This window comes from Pristiophorus japonicus, chromosome 15 (assembly GCF_044704955.1).
Source record: "Pristiophorus japonicus isolate sPriJap1 chromosome 15, sPriJap1.hap1, whole genome shotgun sequence".
NCBI lineage: Eukaryota > Metazoa > Chordata > Chondrichthyes > Pristiophoridae > Pristiophorus > Pristiophorus japonicus.
Genome location: NC_091991.1, coordinates 10356625 through 10375518, shown reverse-complemented (window position 1 = coordinate 10375518; position 18894 = coordinate 10356625). Strand labels below are relative to the sequence as shown.

The window sequence follows — 18894 nt, the reverse complement described above, 5'->3', positions numbered from 1 at the left end:
GGTTACTGACCCTTCTGCCAGTGGAAACTTTCTCCTTATTTACTTTATCAAAACCGTTCTAGGCAACTAGTCTTCATCCATGCCCACCCGTTGGCATGAAGCAGGGCGCGCCAGATACCTTTGGAGGTTTGAATCAAAATGTTATGTTGCGTTTACAGAAGAACATAAGAAATAGGAACAGGAGTAGGCCATATGGCCCCTCGAGCCTACTCTGCCATTCAATACGATCATGGCTGATCTGATCATGGACTCAGCTCCACTTCCCCACCCGCTCCTCATAACCCCTTATCCCTTATTATTTAAGAAACTGTCTATTTCTGTCTTAAATTTATTCAATGTCCCAGCTTCCACAGCTCTCTGAGGCAGCGAATTCCACAGATTCACAACCCTCTGAGAGAAGAAATTTCTCATTTCTGTTTTAAATGAGCGGCCCCTTATTCTAAGATCATGCCCTCTAGTTCTAGTCTCCCCCATCAGTGGAAACATCCTCTCTGCATCGACCTTGTCAAGCCCCCTCATAATCTTATACGTTCGATAAGATCACCTCTCATTCTTCTGAATTCCAATGAGTAGAGGCCCAGTAGACTCAACCTTTCCTCATAAGTCGACCCCCTCATGCCCGGAATCAACCTAGTGAACCTTCTCTGAACTGCCTCCAAAGCAAGTATATCCTTTCGTAAATATGGAAACCAAAACTGCACGCGATATTCCAGGTGTGGCCTCACCAATACCTTATATAGACTTCCCTGTTTTTAATACTCCATCCCTTTGCAATAAAGGCCAAGATACCATTGGCCTTCCTGATCACTTGCTGTACCTGCATACCATCCTTTTGCGTTTCATGTACAAGTACCCCCAGGTCCCGCTGTACTGCGGCATTTTGCAATCTTTCTCCATTTAAATAATAACTTGCTCTTTGATTTTTTTTCTGCCAAAGTGCATGACTTCACACTTTCCAACATTATACTCCATCTGCCAAATTTTTGCCCACTCACTTAGCCTGTCTATGTCCTTTCGCAGATTTTTTGTGTCCTCCTCACACATTGCTTTTCCTCCCATCTTTGTATCATCAGAAAACATGGCTACGTTACACAGTCCCTTCTTCCAAGTCGTTAATATAGATTGTAAATAGTTGGGGTCCCAACACTGATCCCTGCGGCACCCCACTAGTTACTGGTTGCCAACCAGAGAATGAACCATTTATCCCGACTCTCTGTTCTCTATTAGTTAGCCAATCCTCTATCCATGCTAATATATTACCCCCAACCCTGTGAACTTTTATCTTGTGCAGTAACCTTTTATGTGGCATCTTATCAAATGGCATCTGGAAATCCAAATACACCACATCCACTGGTTCCCCTTTATCCATCCTGTTCATTACATCCTCGAAGAACTCCAGCAAATTTGTCAAACATGACTTCCCCTTCATAAATCCATGCTGGGTGAATAAGCTGTAAAGGGGACAGTTTAAAAAAAAAAAATTCAATGCTTGGAGACATCATGCGCGGTTTATGAGTTTGGTATATTTTTCCCGGTGATTGACGGGTTGCGAAGTGGTAAGTACACAGGTTGCCGAGTACCTGCTGAACATGAGCCTTCTTCATGTAGCATCTGAAAAAAAGAGTCAACCATTCCTTGTACCAGGTCTCATAGCAACAGGAGGAGGCCATTCGGCCCCTCGAGCCTGTTCCACCATTCTATCAGATCGTGGCTGATCTGCACCTCATCTGCATTTTCCCGCCTTCGTTCGATACCCTTACCCAACAATCTAGTGATCTCAGTCTTGAAAATTTCAATTGACTTCCGGCATCCACAGCCTTTTGAGGGAGAGAGTTCCAGATTTCCACTACTCTCTGTTTGTGGGAGATAAAAAGTGCTTCCTGATTTCACGCCTACCTGGCCCTAGCTCTGGCGAATGAGTCGCTAACTCTCGGTCTGGGAACCTTCAGAGAGGGTGGAGTAAACATTGCGGGCACCAACGAGTTGGAAGTGGTAGAGTAACCATAGAGACGACAGCTGAAGAGGAAGCTGGCAGCGGTGTGGTAACCATAGAGACAACAGTTGAACAGGAAGCTGGAAGCGGTGTAGTAACCATAGAGACAACAGCTGAACAGGAAGCTCCATAGTTCGATGGATCAAATCCCACCTACAGGAGTAGTGATGGCCACTGCAAAAGACATAAAGCTCACAGTGTTCCCCAAAAGTGCAGATACCGCTGCTACAAGAAGGGAGCACTGTGTGCCCTGAAATGAAGACTCCTAGCTGTTGCACAAATCGATGCTACGTTGGAGGACATAGCATTCTGGAAAGAGTATCTTGTGAAGTATAAAGAAAGAAAAGAAAGACATGGATTTATATAGCGCCTTTCACGATGACTGGATGTCTCAAAGCACTTTACAGCCAATGACGTACTTTTGCAGTGTAGTCACTGTTGTAATGTGGGAAACGCGGCAGCCAATTTGCTCCCACAAACAACAATGTGATAATGACCAGATAATCTGCTTTAGTGATGTTGATTGAGGGATAAATATTGGCCAGGACACCAGGGATAACTCCCCTGCACTTCTTCGCAATAGTGCCATGGGATTCTTTACATTCGCTTGAGAGAGCAGACGGGGCCTCGGTTTAACGTCTCATCAAAAGCACTGAAATGCAGACTCAAGACTTGAAGTGATGTTTGAAACAAGCACTGCAGCAAGGTTCCTAGAAGTACAAGGCTAAGCAGCTGCCATCTATGATGTTGGAGGATCCTATGATTAGTTTTGGTCAAAATATAGGATTGGAAATGATTTGGAGAACCTTAATTCTCAGATGTACCCCTCAACATTCCAAATACACCAAGCGAGAGGTATGTCCAAGTTCTGTCACTGCATTTGAATTAGAAGATACATCTTGGGCTCCCATGCAGTATCCAAATATCTCAAGGGACTCTGCCCCATTACAGGGCAGTTGCTGCAATACTTTGGAAAGAGGGAATAACATGATGAACCAGGGAATAGAAAACAAATTTCCGGGCGATCTTGGTCTGAAGCTCAAGAAACTCTGCAAGGAGTTTAATAAAGGGCCAAGTGAAAATTAAATAAGGAATCCTTTCCAATCAATCACACCATGGAACTAACCACAAGGAAATGCCTATCTCTTCCACTGGAGCAGTGGAGGCAGCCAGGTACCTGACGGCATTGCAGAGGTGGGTGCAAGATGAGCAAACCTCTACAGGGAGCATCCCGAGGGGTCTTGGTTGGTGAGTGGGTGGGTTAGGTTGTTGGGTAGATGGGTGGGTTTCGTTGTTGGGTTGTTGGGTGGCTGGGTGGGTTTGGTTGGTGGCTGGGTGGGTCTTGGTTGTTGGGTGGGTGGGTGGGTTTGGTTGTTGGGTGGCTGGGTGGGTCCTGGTTGTTGGATGGGTGGGTGGGTTTGGTTGGTTGATGGGTGGGTCTTGGTTGTTGGGTGGCTGGGTGGGTCTTGGTTGTTGGGTGGCTGGGTGGGTCTTGGTTGTTGGGTGGCTGGGTGGGTCCTGGTTGTTGGATGGGTGGGTGGGTTTGGTTGGTTGATGGGTGGGTCTTGGTTGTTGGGTGGCTGGGTGGGTCTTGGTTGTTGGGTGGCTGGGTGGGTCTTGGTTGTTGGGTGGCTGGGTGGGTCCTGGTTGTTGGATGGGTGGGTGGGTTTGGTTGGTTGATGGGTGGGTCTTGGTTGTTGGGTGGCTGGGTGGGTTTGGTTGTTGGATGGGTGGGTCTTGGTTGTTGGGTGGCTGGGTGGGTCTTGGTTGTTGGGTGGCTGGGTGGGTCCTGGTTGTTGGATGGGTGGGTGGGTTTGGTTGGTTGATGGGTGGGTCTTGGTTGTTGGGTGGCTGGGTGGGTTTGGTTGTTGGATGGGTGGGTCTTGGTTGTTGGGTGGCTGGGTGGGTCTTGGTTGTTGGGTGGCTGGGTGGGTCTTGGTTGTTGGATGGGTGGGTCTTGGTTGTTGGGTGGGTGGGTCTTGGTTGTTGGGTGGGTGGGTTTGATTGGATGGCTGGGTGGGTCCTGGTTGGATGGGTGGGTGGGTTTGATTGGATGAGTGGGTGGGTTTGGTTGGTTGATGGGTGGGTCTTGGTTGTTGGGTGGCTGGGTGGGTCTTGGTTGTTGGATGGGTGGGTGGGTTTGGTTGGTTGATGGGTGGGTCTTGGTTAACCTTGCTTGCCCTGGTGCCTGAGGACATTTAAGGGCACTTTGAATAAGTTTAGTTATTTGCTAGCCTGCATGACCTGCAAGTTCATCTCTAAGATGTTTATTGTTTTTGTCTTCTTTCAATCATAGGGCTGCACCAGTAAGGTAAGGTCCTTCATCATTCTATGGTATGGTACCCTTGGAGAAGGAGAGAAGCTCCTGATCCCTCTTAGTATCTTTACATGGATTGCACGAGATAGACCTAAATGTATCTTGTACGTAATCTTCATTTTACTTAACGACTCCAGCAGCATCTTGTGTCTTGTCTTTCCCTGTATTGGCGGTAGAGGGGTCCGTGTCTTCATAATGGCCTCCCCGCCTCTGTGTAACCGAATGAATTCTTAGCCGTACTGCGCTGACATTAACCTGATGTTGCTGCCGTGAACTGAGGTCAAATCCTCCCCACTCCCGAATCTTGAAATGACAAGGTTCCATTGCCTGCCTTGTCGTTAACCTGTCTTTGTTGATGGAATGCGATGTTGAGCGCGAGTGCACGAGTCTGCGCACGGGCGAATCAGACTTCAAACCACGTGGTTCTATGCAAGTCTCTGATCATAAATCTTTATTTGTTCAGTCAGCCATTACTAATCTTACTAATTCTTGTTTTTTAAGTTTACTTACCATAAAGTCTGCATTGTAAGTAACCCTTCTGCACTTGTTAGGCACGAGACATTTAATTTTTGTTTCGGAAAGTCATTTATTGAAAACAACTGGATTTCCAGAGTTGAAGACAATCTTTGAACTGGAATAGATTGTCTTCAGCGGTACATCATCAGAGATGAAAATCAATTGGGCTAATGTAGAATTTAATTTAAATTTAAAACATAAATTTGGCCACATGTCGTTTTTATTTTGGGACAGGAAAGGCCTCGACCGAATCCATTGTGCATCGTGTGAAATGTCAGAATCCTGGTGGCCAAGCTCATTTTGGAAATCTGTTGGTCTATTTTCTCTTTAGAATTCAACCTGCGAACCTGAAATCTGGCAGAGCAGATTGGCCTGAATGCACTTTTTATGATTTCTCTTTGACTGGATTCCTAACTGCCTCGATCTTTTTTTTCTCTGTTAAAAGTGGCACAGATGGTCAGGAGGATGCGGGGGAACTTGACTTCAGCGGTTTACTGAAACACCGGTAAGACATTTCAGCGTCGGCAAATATATAAGTGTTATTTGGTAACTCTAATCTTTTGAAATTGCTGCTGTTGTATCTTGGGGGAACAGTGTGAAGCAGTGGAAGGATTACAGTCTCGCCCACGACATGAACGCTTCATCCCTGGCCGTGACCGTCTTTGTACCAGCCAATAGTGGGTATAGTCCCACACGGCAGGACAGCTTTATGGGCTGATAGGCGTGACATGGGGTGGCATCCACACCTGCATCCAACGCCCGCACCCAAAGCCCGCAGCCAAACCCAAACCCAACCCCAGCACCCAAACCCAACCCCAGCACCCAAACCCAACCCCAGCACCCAAACCCAAACCCAACCCCAGCACCCAAACCCAAAGCCTGCAGCCAAACCCAACCCCAACCCCAGCACCCAAACCCAACCCCAGCACCCAAACCCAACCCCAGCACCCAAACCCAACCCCAGCACCCAAACCCAATGTCCGCAGCCAAACCCAAACCCAACCCCAGCACCCAAACCCAATGTCCGCAGCCAAACCCAAACCCAACCCCAGCACCCAAACCCAAAGCCTGCAGCCAAACACAACCCCAACCCCAGCACCCAAACCCAACCCCAGCACCCAAACCCAACCCCAGCACCCAAACCCAACCCCAGCACCCAAACCCAATGTCTGCAGCCAAACCCAAACCCAACCCCAGCACCCAAACCCAACCACAGCACCCAAACCCAAAGCCCGGACCCAACCCCAGCACCCAAACCCAACCCCAGCACCCAAACCCTGCACCCACACCCCGCACCCACCCTCAATACCCCGCACCCGCTTGCTGGACACGTGTATCCCGGGGAATGACAACCCGGATTCTGAGCCGGAGCTCTGGTCTCCACTCGTGGGATTCAAGCCCCCCACCTCTGGGCTCCGCACCACCCCGGAAGCGACATTGCCCTCAGACAGTCAAACGCCCGCTTGTCGGTGCCCCCGACAGCTTCGCGCGGCGGGAATCTGCCGGTGACTGGGCGGCACATCCGCCCTTAAAGGGGAGGGCGCACCGCTGCGGCTGCCATTTTATTTTATTCATCGGCCGACTCTGCAATCAGCCCGACAGTGGCGGCCATGGGTCTGGCCGGGCCTCCAACAGACAGCCCGGCAACCCCCTCTTGGGTACCGGCCCGCTAGGCCGGCCGAAGCACCCCCCCCCACCCCTCCCCCGGTGGCCCCAGTGGGCGCAGCGTCCCACCCCATTAAGGGAGGAGGAGGGATGTTGCTAAGCATCAGCGTGAGGCGGCACGCTAAGGTCGCGCTGACATGCTCAGTGTGGCACTGATGATACCACCCGTCTTCCGCCCTGCTCCCGACTCGCTGCCGCCCCAAACACCACCCCAAGAATTTTACAGCAGAAAAAAGGGAAATTTCCCTCTAATCTCTGCCCCATCGATTGGGGCGGTAACTCACCAAATAATTCTAATTATCCGCCCCAAACGGGCCAGAGGGCAATGTCGGACCCCTAATCTCTCTATCATGTTGGGAGCTCACGCAAAGATGGCGGAGGAATTCCATTGGGGCACCCACCGTGCCTTTGGAGCCATGAGACGGAGAGGGCGGGTAGCGGATTGTCTAATGGCAGACAGTGAGGCAGTCATCTGAATGGAACCCACAAAGGAATAACTGATCCAAAACCAGCTGAGAAATAACCTTTCTGTGAATGTTTTTTTTTAATCCACCTCCGCCCTTTCCCTACCGTTTAACAACACTGGGGGCCGGTTAGAACACACATCATCTACTGTAATGTCTGCACCTGTGAGTATGCTCACGGGTTTGTAGAGCTGTCACCATTATTTGAAGGAGCTGCTCCTCGATTTTTGGCTGCACCTCAGTCCCACGCTCCTGATCTTTGGGCACCCTGTACGGAGGGGAGCGGGCAGGTCCGAGGGCCTCCTCGTAGGACTGCTCCTGGGCACGGCCAAGGGTGCCATCAGCCGGTCCAGGTAGCGGGCGGTCGAGGGGGTCGTTCAGCCTGACTGCCTGCCTCTCTTCCGCGCGTACATCCGGGCCAGGGTGTCCCTGGAGATGGAGCACGCGGTGTCCACCGGTACGCTCGCGGCCTTCCGCGAGAGGTGGGCGCCGGAGGGACTGGAGTGCATTGTCACCCCCGGCAACCAAACTTTAATTTGATTTTATGTTTTAAAGTTTAATTTGTTTTAATTGCCGGTGCTTTTAGTGTCCCCCTCCCCTTTTATAGGGGGCACTTGGAAAAAATATATAATTTTAGTGCCCTCAAAAAAAATCCCCCAAAAATACAAAAAAACAAAAAAAAACAAAAAAAAAGGGCCTTAAAAATGTTTGGTGTGTCCACCAGATCGGGGGGCACGGATTAATGTTTTTGTTTCCTCCCAAAAGAGTTGTAGAGCTGTCGCCATTATATGAAGGGGCTGCTCCTCGATTTTTGGCTGCACCTCAGTCCCACGCTCCTGATCTTTGGGCACCCTGTGCGGAGGGGAGCGGGTCGGAAGGCCTCCTCGTAGGGCTGCTCCTGGGCACGGCCAAGGGGAGCCAGGCAGCGGGCGGTCGAGGGGGTCGTTCAGCCTGACTGCCTGCCTCTCTTCCGCGGTTACATCCGAGCCAGGGTGTCCCTGGAGATGGAGCACGCGGTGTCCACCGGTATGCTCGCGGCCTTCAACGAGAGGTGGGCGCCGGAGGGACTGGAGTGCATCATCACCCCCGGCAACCAAATTTTTATTTGATGTTTTGTCTAAAAGTTTCATTTGTTTATTGTGCCGGTTTTAGTGCCGCCCCCATCCCCCCTCCCCTTTTAGCCAGGGGGCACTTGTATAATTTGTGTTTGTAGTGCCCTCAAAAAAAATACAAAAATAAACAAACACAAAGGGGCACTTGTTTGAAAGTGTTTGGTGTGTTTCCCCCTGCCCCCCCACCCCTTTAATCAGGGAGCACTTGATTTAATTGTTCACAACAAAATAGTTGTAGAGCAGTTGCCATTATTTGAAGAGACTGCTCCTCAAATTCTGACTGCACTTCAGTCCCACACTCCTGATCTTTGGGCACCCTGTGCGGAGGGGAGCGGGTAGGTCCGAGGGCCTCCTTGTAGGACTGCTCCTGGGCATGGCCAAAGTGGCCATCAACCGGTCCAGGCAGCGGGCGGTCGAGGGGGTCGTGGGGGCCTGCCTCTCTTCCGCGGTTACGTTCGCGCCAGGGGATGGAACACGCGGTGTCTACCGGTATGCTCGCGGCCTTCCGCAAGAGACTGGAGTCCATCATCACCCCCGGGAACAGAATTTTAATTTAATTTAGCAAAGTTCTCAGTTAATTTGTAAATTTGAGGGTTCTAGTGTCCTTATGAAAAGGGGGCACTTGATTTTAAGTTATTTTAAAAGAGCTGTTGCATTGTGAGTAGCTTAGCCAGTCACGTGATGTTCACAAGACTCAATTAAACCCCAGCCAGTTGGGTTCGGGGGATCCACGATGAGACAGGTGGTTGTGAGCCTGGTGGATGAACTGGTAATGTGTCATGTGATTGTTAAACCTTTGTTAATAAACCAACTAGTTCTCAATAGCAATGCGTTGCAATGAATTCTTAAGCAAAGTACCCATGAAGCAGTTACATTGCATCTACCATCATTAATGTGGCGTTCATGACAGAAAGCAGGACACATCAGGTCACTACACCACGTCAGCAAGGTCCAGGTCGATGATTGGAGTGTGGGCAGATGCAGCAGGAGCTGTGAGAGACTGTGGAGGGATGTAATCAGGGCCCAGGAGAGGTGTGAGTTCGGGGCCAGGGGCAGCACGGGCCAGCCCACACTGCGATATGTGTGCGCTAGGTCTGTGCAGCAGAGCTGGTCTCCAGTTGTCCTGGGTAACCCTTGCCACTGGACCAAGACCTAGCTCTGTCAAGCCCGTGTGGTGGCTGGTGTGCAACGGTCACCACACATTAAAAAAAATCCACCCACAGGCATCTTCCACCCTTCAGGATGTAGTTCAGGCTCTTCATTCGAAACACCTGTGTACTCATTCTTTTTTTTTTGGCGTGGAAGCAAGTCATCCTCGTTTCGAGGAACCGCCCATGATGATGATGACACCACCCTGCCTCATTTAAATAGTCCTGCCAATTTGAGGCAGGAAAGTGTCATGGAATATCTGCACTGATCTGAAGAGTAGGGTCCCAGCTCGTTGAGGCTATCTGGGTAACCTAGCTGCTTCAGGCTGGGAATTAGTCCAATGACCCTCCTCTGCATCCTTCCCAAAGCCCCAATATCACCCATCATGTGAGTAGACCCAACTGGACAATGTATTCTAACTAAAACCTAACCAACATCTTGTATTAGGACAAAATAATATGCCTTGTCTTACAGTGAATTGTCCTATAAATACACTGTAGCAGCCTATTTGATCTAGAATGAAAGACTTGCATTTCTGTAGCGCCTTTCACAACCTTAGGATTTCCCAAAGCGCTTTACAGTCAATAAAGTACTAGCTATTGCTCCAGTACCACAGGAATACAAGGGTCCAGGCAGCTGAAGGCACGGCCACCAACGGTGGAGTGAATATAATCAGGGTGCTCAAGAGCCCAGAATTGGAGGAGCGCAGGCATCTCGGGGGGGGGGGGGGGTTGTGGGGCTGGAGGAGATTACAGAGATAGGGAGGGGCGAGGGCCATGGAGGGATTTGAAAACAAGGAATTGAAACCATGTCTCAATGTTATTTGTATTGCCAGAGAAATTAAGGAAGAAACGGAACCGGAAGTTGATGTTTGGGAGCTCCTGAAGAAAGCCCAGCCGCACGAGTATGAAAAAATAGCTTTTGAATACGGCATCACTGACCTCCGGGGTTTGCTGAAACGCTTGAAGAGAATAAAGAGAGTAGAGAAGAAAAGTGCCGGCAAGTACCTTCAAAGATCAGTTAAAAGGACACGACTCACTGATCCATTTTTGCATCTCCTGAATCATTTGTTGTTGCGTATGGTGGGACGAGCTTGTGAAGGGACGTCTAGTTTGGCTCTCTATTCGGCAGCCTCCTGAGAGGCCGAGTGGGGCAGTGAGGTGCCTCCAGCCACAGATCTCAGTGGGCAGGTGGATGTGACGTGTTCCAGGCTCTGGGACTCAGGGCCACAGTCGCACTTCGGGTCGTCCCTCACCTTCCGCGGGCACAGCGTCCATCGTCCAGCATCCGTGTCCCTTGCAGATTGGGCCGGGCGCTCGCTGCCCACTGTCTCCAAGGGGAGGTCGATGCCTGGGTCCATCTGACGTTGGCCCTTTATGTTGCCGTGCGTCCCACGATTCCGTCCATCGGGACAGCGAGTCGTTGCCAGCTGCCTGAATATTGGCCGCTGTTTCCAAGAATGGCCGGCGCCATTTTAAGCACTTTCAAAGCACGAAAGCATCCAAGGTGGCTGAATCATAGAACCATACGGCACAGGAGGAGGCCATTCACCCCATCGTGCCTGTGACGGCTCTCTGAAAGAGCGATCCCATTAGTCCCACTCCCTGCCCTTTGCCCGCAGACCTGCAATTTTCTTCTTTTCAAGTATTTATCCAATTCCCTTTTGAAAGTTACCGTTGAATCTGCTCCCACCGCCCTTTCAGGCAGCACGTTCCCGATCACAACAACTCGCTGCGTAAAATATCTCCTCATCTCCCCCTCTGGTTCTTTTGCCAATTATCTTCAGTCTGTGTCCTCTGCTTACTGCGCCTCCTGTGCCTGGGAGTAGTTTCTCCTTATTTACTTTATCAAAACTCCTCGTAGTCTTGAGCACCTCTGACATATCTCCCCTTTCAGCTTCTCTGCTACAAGGAGAACAATCCCAACTTTTCCAATCTCTCCACATAACTGAAGGCCCTCATCCCCGGTACCAATCTCCCCTGCACCCTCACCAAAGATGAGAGCATCCTGCCCATAAGGTTGTGTCATTGGGACCGTACATCCCAACACATTCCTGCGGCAGATTTTGCAGGAAGTAAGGTGAAGCAAATACATTGCGTTCTTGCAAACAGCTGCCGATTTTAACCCTACCTGCCCGGGAGGAACCTGGCCGTCTGCGAGGTTAATCTGCAGGGTCTTGCAGGCGAATGAGGAGCCTGCCTAAACAACAACAGGTTTATTAGCCAAGGCATAGAATACAAGAGCAGGGCGGTTATGCTAGTTAGGCCACAGCTGGAGTACTGCGTGCAGTTCTGGTCAGCACATTACAGGAAAGATGTGATTGCACTGGAGAGGGTACAGAGGAGATTTATGAGGCTGTTGCCCGGACTGGAGAATTTTAGCTATGAGGAAAGACTGGATAGGCTGGGGTTGTTTTCTTTGGAACAGAGGAGGCTGAGGGGAGACCTTATTGAGGTGTATAAAATTATGAGGGGCCTAGATAGAGTGGAGAGGAAGGACCTTTTCCCTTAGCAGAGGGGTCAACAATCAGGGGGCATAGATTTAAAGCAATTGGTTGGAGGTTTAGAGGAGATTTGAGGAGAACTTTTTTCACCCAAAGGGTGGTGGGGGTCTGGAACTCACTGCCTGAAAGAGTGGTAGAGGCAGAACCCCTCATCACATTTAAAAAGTACTTGGATGTGCACTTGAAGTGCTGTAATCTACAGGGCTATGGACCAAGAGCTTGAAGGTTGAATTAGGCTGGATAGCTCTTTATTCTGGCGCGGACACGATGGGCTGAAATGGCCTCCTTCCATGCTGTAAATTTTTATGATTTGAACAAATGTCCTTTCTATAATGGTGCACCCAAAACTGTGCCCACTACTCCAACTGTGGCCAAACCAACGTTATCCTTTACTCTGGGACTCCATTCCCCTATTTATAAAAGCCAAAATGCGGTTTGCCTTTTATTTATAAGGCTTTATCTACCCTTTCATATAAAATTATTCTATTGCCTTCTCCCGTAATAAAAAAAATTAGATGGCACTTTAAATCTGGGCTTGTCTTTACATTTCTTTCTATAATGCGGAGAAATGTGAAGTTATCCACTTTGGTAGGAAAAATGGAAAAGTAGAGTATTTTTTTAAATGGTGAGAGATTGGGAAATGTTGGTGTTCAGAGGGACCTGGGTGTCCTTGTACACCAGTCACTGAAAGTTAACATGCAGGTACAGCAAGCAATTAAGAAAGCAAATGGTATCTTGGCCTTTATTACAAGAGGATTTAAGCATTAGAGTAAAGACGTCTTACTGCAATTATATAGGGCCCTGCTGAGACCACAGCTGGAGTATTGTGTACAGTTTTGGTCTCCTTACCTAAGGAAGCATAGAAACATAGAAAATAGGTGCAGGAGTAGGCCATTCGGCCCTTCGAGCCTGCACCGCCATTCAATAAAATCATGGCTGATCATTCACCTCAGTACCCCTTTCCTGCTTTCTCTCCATACCCCTTGATCCCCTTAGCCGTAAGGGCCATATCTAACTCCCTCTTGAATATATCTAATGAATTGACATCAACAACTCTCTGCAGCAGGGAATTCCACAGGTTAACAACTCTCTGAGTAAAGAAGTTTCTCCTCATCTCAGTCCTAAATGGCCTACCCTTTCTTCTAAGACTATGTCCCCTGGTTCTGGACCTCCCCAACATCGGGAACATTCTTCCCGCATCTAACCTGCCCAGTCCTGTCAGAATCTCTCATCCTTCTAAACTCCAGTGAATAAAGGCCCAGTTGATCCAGTCTCTCCTCATATGACAGTCCAGCCATCCCTGGAATTAGTCTGGTGAACCTTCGCTGCACTCCCTCAATAGCAAGAACGTCCTTCCTCAGATTAGGAGACCAAAACTGAACACAATATTCCAGGTGAGGCCTCACTAAGTCCCTGTACAACTGAAATAAGACCTCCCTGCTCCTATACTCAAATCCCCTAGCTATGAAGGCCAACATAGCATTTGCCTTCTTCACCGCCGGTTGTACCTGCATGCCAACCTTCAATGACTGATGTACCATGACACCCAGGTCTCGTTGCACCTCCCCTTTTCCTAATCTGCCGCCATTCAGATAATATTCTACCTTCGTGTTTTTGCCCCCAAAATGGATAACCTCACATTTATCCACATTATACTGCATCTGCCATGCATTTGCCCACTCACCTAACCTGTCCAAGTCACCCTGCAGCCTCTTAGCATCCCCCTCACAGCTCACACCGCCACCCAGTTTACTGTTATCTGCAAACTTGGAGATATTACACTCAATTCCTTCATCCAAATCATTGATGTATATTGTAAAGAGCTGGGGTCCCAGCACTGAGCCCTGCGGCACTCCACTAGTCACTGCCTGCCATTCTGAAAAGGACCCGTTTATCCCGATTCTCTGCTTCCTGTCTGCCAACCAGTTCTCTATCCACGTCAGTACATTACCCCCAATACCATGTGCTTTGACTTTGCACACCAATCTCTTGTGCGGGACCTTGTCAAAAGCCTTTTGAAAGTCCAAATACACCACATCCACTGGTTCTCCCTTGCCCATTCTGCTAGTTACATCCTCAAAAAATTCCAGAAGATTCGTCAAGCATGATTTCCCTTTCATAAATCCATACTGACTTGTCCAATCCTGTCACTGCTTTCCAAATGCGCTGCTATTTCATCCTTAACGATTGATTCCAACATTTTCCCCACTACTGATGTCAGGCTAACCAGTCTATAATTATCCGTTTTCTCTCTCCCTCCTTTTTTAAAAAGTGGTGTTACATTAGCTACCCTCCAGTCCATAGGAACTGATCCAGAGTCGATAGAGTGTTGGAAAATGATCACCAATGCATCTACTATTTCTAGGGCCACTTCTTTAAGTACTCTGGGATGCAGACTATCCGGGCCGGGGATTTATCAGCCTTCAATACCATCAATTTCCTTGACACAATTTCCCGCCTAATAAGGATATCCCTCCGTTCCTCCTTCTCACTAGACCCACTGTCTCCTAGTACACTCGGAAGGTTATTTGTGTCTTCCTTCGTGAAGACAGAACCGAAGTATTTGTTCAATTGGTCTGCCATTTCTTTGTTCCCCATTATAAATTCACCTGAATCCGACTGCAAGGGACCTACATTTGTCTTCACTAATCTTTTATTCTTCACATATCTATAGAAGCTTTTGCAGTCAGTTTTTATGTTCCCTGCAAGCTTCCTCTCGTACTCTATTTTCCCCCTCTTAATTAAACCCTTAGTCCTCCTCTGTTGAATTCTAAATTTCTCCCAGTTCTCAGGTTTGTTACTTTTTCTAGCCAATTTATATGCCTCTTCCTTGGTTTTAACACTATCCTTAATTTTTCTTGTTAGCCACGGTTGAGCCACCTTCTCCGTTTTATTTTTACTCCAGACAGGGATGTACAATTGCTGAAGTTCATCCATGTGATCGTATATGTTTGCCATTGCTTATCCTCCGTCAACCCTTTAAGTATCCTTTGCCAGTCTATTCTAGCCAATTCACGCCTCGTACCGTCGAAGTTACCTTTCCTTAAGGTCAGGACCCTAGTTTCCGAATTAACTGTGTCACTCTCCATCTTAATAAAGAATTCTACCATATTATGGTCACTCTTCCCCAAGGGGCCTCACACAACAAGATTGCTAATTAGTCCTTTCTCATTACATATCACCCAGTCTAGGATGGCCAGCTCTCGACATATTGGTCGAGAAAACCATCCCTAATACACTCCAGAAAATCCTCCTCCACCGCATTACTACCAGTTTGGTTAGCCCAATCAATATGTAGATTAAAGTCGCCCATGATAACTGCTGTACCTTTATTGCACGCATCCCTTATTTCTTGTTTGATGCTGTCCCCAACCTCACTACTACTGTTTGGTGGTATGTACACAACTCCCACTAGTGTTTTCTGCCCTTTGGAATTCCGTAGCTCCACCCATACCGATTCCACATCATCCAGGCTAATGTCCCTCCTTACTATTGCATTTATTTCCTCTTTAACCAGCAACGCCACCCCGTCTCCTTTTCCTCTCTGCCTATCCTTCCTAAATGTTGAATAACCCTGGATGTTGAGTTCCCAGCCTTGGTCACTCTGGAGCCATGTCTCCGTGATGCCAATTACATCATATCCGTTAACTGCTGTCTGCGCAGTTAATTCGTCCACCTTATTCCGAATACTCCTCGCATTGAGGCACAGAGCCTTCAGGATATACTTGCCATATATATGGAGTGCAACGAAGGTTCACCAAACTGATTCCCGGGATGGGGGGGATTGTCCGATAAGGAGAGATTGAGCAGCCTAGCCCTAAATTATCTAGAGTTGAGAAGAATGAGAGGTGGTCTCATTGAAACGTATAAAATTCTCACAGAGCTTGACAGGGTAGATGCTGGGAGGACGTTTCCCCTGTTTGGGGAGTCTCGAACCAGAGGTCACAGTCTCAGAATAAGGGGTCAGCCATTTAGGACTGAGATGAGGAGAAATGTCTTCATTCAGAGGGTGGTGAATCTTTGGAATTCTCTGCCCTGGAGGGCTGTGGATGCTCAGTCGTTGAGTATATTTAAGACAGAGTTCGATAGATTTTTGGAAATTAAGGGAATCAAGGGATATGGGGGTAGTGCAGGGAAGTGGAGCTGAGGTAGAAGATCAGCCATGATCTCATTGAATGGCGGAGCAGGCTCGAGGGGCCGAGTGTCCTATTCCTGCTCCTAATTCTTATGTTCTTATACATTTTTCTTTCAATTATGCACAAAGCTTTTGCCAAGATTCTGGACCCCGGCTACCAAGCGGATAAGGGTGAGAAGATAAGGTTTATTGTGGACTTGGCGGATCCAACCGTTGAACTGAAATGGTATCGCAACGGGCAAGAACTCCGACCCAGTCCCAAGTAAGTATTTGTCTTTAGGTTTCTACTTCCCGAGTTGTTAATCCAGCCCATTTCACCTTCAGCCACAATGAAAAGAAAGATAAGATCCTGCATTTATGTAGCGCCTTTCATGGCCTCAGGATGTCCCAAAGCACTTTACAACTAATGGAGTACCTTTTGAAGTGTGGTCACTGTTGTAATGTAGGAAACGCGGCAGCCAATCTGCACACAGCAAGCTCCCACACACAACAACAGCTTAAGCTTATATAGCGACTTTAATGTAGTAAAATGTCCCAAGGCGCTTCACAGGAGTGTTATCAAACAAAATTTGACACCGAGCCACATAAGGAGATATTAGGGGAGATGAACCAAAGCTTGGTCAAAGCGGGAGGTTTTAAGGAGCGTCTTAAAGGAGGAGAAAGAGGTGGAGAGGCGGAGAGGTTTAGGGAGGGAGTTCCAAAGATTTGGGCCTTGGCAGCTGAAGACACGGCCAATGGTGGAGCTAATATCAGGGATGTTCAAGAGGGTAGAATTTGAGGAGTGCAGAGATCGCGGATGGTTGTGGAGCTGGAGGAGGAACAGGGTGGGGTGAGGCCATGAAGGGATTTGAAAACAAGGATGAGAATTTTAAAATCGAGGCGTTGCTTAACCGAGAGCCAATGTAGGTCAGCGAGCACAAGTGGTTATCGTTGCGGGTCACAAGTACACTTGCCATGGGAGCAGGCAGACGGGGCCTCGGTTTAGCCTCTGTTTTTGAAAGATGGCACCTCTGACAGTACAGCACCCTCTCAGTACTGTGGGATAGGATGCAGGCAGCAGAGTTTTTGGGGCGAGCTGGAGTTTACGTAGGATGGACCTTGCGACGTTGCTAAGGGTTGAAAGAAATCGCATCATGATGTTTATTTGCACAGCACCTTCTTCCCCCACAGCCTCAACAATCAAATAGACTCGAACAGCAATGTCATGGGAACACCATCACCTCCAAGTTCCCAATTCATGTTACACACCGTACTGACTTGGACCATTCTTGTATCATCACTGGGTCAATATCACAACATAAGAAATAGGAGCAGGAGTCGGCCATTTGGCCCCACGAGCCTGCTCCGCCATTCAATAAGATCATGGCTGATCTTCTACCTCAACTCCACTTTCCCACCTGAGCCCGATATCCTTTGATTCCCTTAATATCAAAAAATTTACTGATCTCAGCCTTGAATATACTCAACGACTGAGTCTCCACAGCCCTCTGGGGCAGAGAATTCCAAAGATTCACCACCCACTGAGTGAAGAAATGAAGATCTCCTCATTTCTGTCCGAAATGGCCGACCTCTTATCCTGAGCCTGTGACCCTGGTTTCTAGACACTCCAGTCAGGGGGATTCCCGAACGAACATGGTCACCACATGGACTGCACCCGTTGACAGAGTGGGCTCGCTCAACAACCCCGTTGCATCAAACTGCCACTACAGCAGTTCAAGAAGGTGACCCACCACCTTCTCAGGGCAACTGGGCTGGGGCAATGAACGCCGGCCTTGCCACCGTTTACCCCACATCCCGAGAATAAACGAAGAGCAAAGTGATTGAGGCGGTTCCATTACTGACGGAGGATGGGTAACAGCAGAGGAGGGCCATATTGATGAGATGGAAAAGGACCATAAGAACATAAGAGTTAGGAGCAGGAGTCGGCCATTCTGTCCCTCGAGCCTGCTGCACCATTCATTAAGATCATGGCTGATCTTCGACCTCAACTCCACTTTCCTGTCCGATCCCCATATCCCTTGAATCCCCTAGAGTCCAAAAATCTATCGATCTCAGCCTTGAATATACTCAGTGATTCAGCATCCACAGCTCTCTGGGGCAGAGAATTCCAAAGATTCACACCTCCCCGAGTGAAGAAATTCCTCCTCATTTCGGTCTTAAATGGTCGACCCCTTATCCTGAGATTGTGACCCCCTGGTTCTAGACTCTCCAGCCAGGGAGAAACAGCCTCCCGGCATCTACCCAGTAAATCCCCCTCAGAATCTTATGCATTTCAATGAGAGCACCTCTCATTCTTCTAAACTCCAGAGAGACAATCCTGGTGATGGACAGGATACGGGGTTCGAGGGTCAAACAAGACACAAAGGGTTGAGCACTTTTGGTATCAGCGCGAGCGAGATCCTGAGGAAGGAGATGGATTTGGAAGGTCAGGTGGGGGTACTCCAAATAAACTCACACCCAACTGACCAGTTGAGCTAGTATTTAATGAATTCTTTCTTTGCAATTTTTAACAGATATATCTTTGAACACAAGGGGACATTGCGAATGTTGACGATAAAAAGCTGCTCCATGGCAGATGATGCCGCGTACCAGGTAAAGGCCGGGGACGAGACATGCACCACAGAATTGTTTGTTAAAGGTAAATAAATCACAAAATCCCCCCTGTACCCATCCTCTTCATTCTTTGCACGTTTTATTGCCGCCTTCCTGTCCTTTAGTTACACAGTATGTACAGCACAGAAACAGGCCATTCGGCCCATCGGCTCCGTGCCGGTGTTTATGCTCCACACCAGCCTCCTCCCACCCCTCTTCATCTCACCCCATCAACATATCCCTCTATTCCTTTCTTCCTCATGTGGTTATCCAGCTTCTCCTTAAATACATCGATACTATTCACCTTAACCACTCCCTGTGGTAGCGAGTTCCACATTCTGTCCTGAATTCCCTATTGGATTTATTAGTGATTATCTTGCATTTATGGCCCCACTCTCTCTCACCGCTAAGTCAGAAGGATGTGGGTTCAAGTCCCACTCCAGAGACT

The 18894-nt window shown here is 48.5% G+C and overlaps 1 protein-coding gene across 13 annotated transcripts in view; it reads left to right on the top strand.

Annotated features, from left to right (window-relative positions):
- The window catches only part of mybpc1 (myosin binding protein C1), a 153998-nt gene that overhangs the window by 77536 nt on the left and 57568 nt on the right, over nt 1-18894 (top strand). For 12 of the 13 annotated variants that reach the window (XM_070900135.1, XM_070900136.1, XM_070900132.1 and 9 more), the window contains 5 exons: nt 4290-4304; nt 5272-5331; nt 10052-10215; nt 15984-16116; nt 18368-18492. In XM_070900135.1, the coding sequence (XP_070756236.1) occupies nt 4290-4304; nt 5272-5331; nt 10052-10215; nt 15984-16116; nt 18368-18492 (497 nt within the window). The remainder of the gene's footprint in view (nt 1-4289; nt 4305-5271; nt 5332-10051; nt 10216-15983; nt 16117-18367; nt 18493-18894) is intronic. The other variant, XM_070900131.1, reaches the window with a different exon arrangement.